This window comes from Microtus ochrogaster, unplaced genomic scaffold, assembly GCF_000317375.1.
Source record: "Microtus ochrogaster isolate Prairie Vole_2 unplaced genomic scaffold, MicOch1.0 UNK6, whole genome shotgun sequence".
NCBI lineage: Eukaryota > Metazoa > Chordata > Mammalia > Rodentia > Cricetidae > Microtus > Microtus ochrogaster.
The window spans coordinates 10,203,812-10,206,937 of record NW_004949104.1 but is presented as its reverse complement, the minus strand read 5'-3'; the positions used below and the strand labels follow the sequence as shown (position 1 = coordinate 10,206,937).

Here is a 3,126-nt window from a genome sequence, read left to right as displayed (position 1 = left end):
AAAAAAAAAAAAAAAAAAAAAAAAGACACAGGTTTACTGATAACACAATGTGCTTGAATATTAAGAAGTGCTAGAAGAAAAGAATCAGAAAAGAGGACATTTTTATTTTACTCTATTTATGTGGAATTTTAAAAAGTAAAACTTCCTATGATGCTAGAAAGTGCTTGGCAAGGAAGTGGTCTAAAACTGGTGTAACTTTCCAGGGTGATTTGAATGTTCTGTATGTTTTGACTTTTTTTTTAAGATTTATTTATTATGTATATAACATTCCATGTATGCTTGTATGCCAGAAGAGGGCACCAGATCTCATTACAGATGGCTGTGAGCCACCATGTGGTTGCTGGGAATTGAACTTAGGACCTCTGGAAGAGCAGTCAGTGCTCTTAACCTCTGAGCCATCTCTCCAGCCCCTGACTGACTTATTTTTGACAGGGTCTCTTATAGTCTAGTTGTCCTGATCTTCATGCTGGGATTGCAAGTGTTCACCACCACACCTGTCTTGACTATCTTGACACTGTATTTTGACGAGTGTGCTGATATTATTAAAACATCTGCTAAACAGATACAGTTTGTTTTTGTTAAGTGTAGTTTGATAAGGCAGATTAAATGTATGTTACTTGAGAACTGGAGAGATGATTCAGTGGTTACGAGCACTGACTGGCCTAACAGAGGATCCAAGTTTGATTCTGAGCACCCACTTGGTAACTTACAACCCTCTGTCTCCAATTTCAGGAGATCTTCTGGCCTTTGTGGGATATTCAGGCAAACACTTAACACCAAATCAAAACCAAATACATGACTGTGCTCATGTAACACAGATAATGTAGTCTGGATTTTATTTTAGAGTGTGGATTTTAAGGTTTATTATTTTAAATGAGTTTGTATTTTAAAAACTTTTCTAAGTTTCTTGGTAGTTTATCCCTCAGCTGATATCTTTAGTGTGACTGACTGTCTTACTTATGTTTAAGACGGGCCACTTTTCGGGGGATGGTTTGACAACTTTAAATCATGCACTACGGATTGATAGCTAGTATAAATCTTTGGTAACTTTCACATTTTATCTGTATATAAGAGGAAGAAAAAAAAATCTCAGTCTGGGGTTAGATAGAAAACATCTCAGTTTGAGTTTTTGGGTTGGTAAAGGCTGTATGCATTCAACTTAGGGTGTCATTTTTACCCCCAGTGGCCCGAACATGTAATTTGATCTTGATTGTTCTGGATGTCCTAAAACCCTTGGGACATAAGAAGATAATTGAAAATGAGTTGGAAGGCTTTGGGATTCGCTTGAACAGCAAGCCCCCCAACATTGGCTTTAAGAAGAAAGACAAGGGAGGCATTAATCTCACAGCCACTGTAAGTGGGGAAGATGACATGGGTAGAGTACCGACTGGAGGGTTGGCGTGAAAGGGGATTCACATGTGCAGAAATTGATAACTTGAAACTGTTCTCCTCTTTTCCTGTTCTCATTGAGATAATTCAGTGACCTTGTATTAAAAGATAAGAAAAACAAGGTCTAGACAGGAGTCATCCTCAGACTGACTTTTTCAAGCATTTGAAACAATATTCTCATGAAGTAGCTCCCAGGGCCCTGTGCTCTCGTTTATCATTGACTTATACAGCCCTGACCAGAGACCAAGTATTGGCCTACGCTCTGGAAGTGGCGCCAGGAAGGCATGGAGTAGTCGAGAACCCTCATTTTTGGGTAAATGAACAATTAATGAGAAAGATGCAGTGTGTTAGATTAATAAAGCAGGGAAAAGTGAGGAAGCTGTGTGTTCCCCACCTCCCCCGACTGTGTTTCATGTATCTCAGGGTGGCCTCAAATTTACAATGTAGCTGGGAATAATCTTGAACTTCTTATACTCCTGCTTCTGCTTCCTGAGAGCTGGGAGGACAGATGTTTTCCAGCATGCTTGGTTTCTGGGGTTTCTTGGGATTGAATCCAGGGCTTTGAGCATCCTGGGTAAGCATTCTGCCCGCTTAATTACAGCCCCCCGACTCTAGGGCTATTTTTCTCCTTTTTTTCCCCCCAAAACAGGGTTTCTTTGTGTAACAACCCTGGCTGTTCTGGAACTCACTCTGTAGATCAGGCTGGTCTAGAACTTAAGATCCGCCTGCCTCTGCCCCTTGAGTGCTGGATTAAAGACTTAGGCTACTATGACCCACAGGGTTACCTTTCTAAGTTCACAGAAACACTGGCTGAGGTGACATGAGAATGGCAGTCAGTGAATATCTTGGGGAAGGATGTGTGTTGGAGAGGAGAGCCAAGTGTAAGTTCCTGAGATTGAAACATGAAAGCAGCAGAATGAACAAGCTAGAAATGAGCTCCTTGCATAATATTATTCTGACCTGTGGAATGACCTTGACTGCCTTTTGTTTTGTTTTTGGTTTCTCTGAAGATTTTTTTTTTTTCATTTTTGTTTCAAGTATTTTGCCTGCATATTGCATATCATGTATGTGTGGTGCCTAAGATGCTTTTGTTGTTTTTATTCTTTACCCTTTTGGGGGGCCCACCACCCAGCCCCAAATAATCACATACGGAGACTTAAGAATAACTTGTGAATGTCCGCCCTTAGCTTAGCTCGTTTCTAGCCAGCTTTTCTTAAATTATCTCGTCTACTTTTTGCCTCTGGGCTTTTACTGTTCTCTGTTTTACTGATCTCTGTTTTACTGTTCTCTGTTTTACTGATCTCTGTTTTACTGTTCTCTGTTTTACTGATCTCTGTTTTACTGATCTCTGTTTTACTGATCTCTGTTTTACTGTTCTGTATATCTTTCTTTCCTATTCCTTGTCTATTTGTGTAACTGGGTGGCTGCCCCTCAAGTCCTCTCCCTTCTCTTGCTTCTCTGATCTGTCCTTTCAGACCAGATTTCTCCTTCTATTTATTCTCTCTGCTTGCCAGCCCTCCTGTCTTTTCTCCTGCCTTACTATTGGCTGTTCAGCTCTTTATTAGGGCAATCAGGTGTTTTAGATAAGCAGCGTAATACAGCTTCACAGTGTTAAACAAATGCAATATTAAAAAAAAGCAACTCATTTATGCATCATTAAATAAATGTTCCAGCCAGGCGGTGGTGGCGCACGCCTTTAATCCCAGCACTCGGGAGGCAGAGGCAGGTGGATCTCTG

The 3,126-nt window shown here is 40.6% G+C and overlaps 1 protein-coding gene across 1 annotated transcript in view; it reads left to right on the top strand.

The window, feature by feature from the left end:
* Window positions 1-3,126, top strand: part of Drg1 (developmentally regulated GTP binding protein 1) — a 28,297-nt gene that overhangs the window by 18,594 nt on the left and 6,577 nt on the right. The window contains exon 5 of the mRNA XM_005366091.3: window positions 1,184-1,353. Coding sequence (XP_005366148.1) covers window positions 1,184-1,353 — 170 coding nt within the window. The remainder of the gene's footprint in view (window positions 1-1,183; window positions 1,354-3,126) is intronic.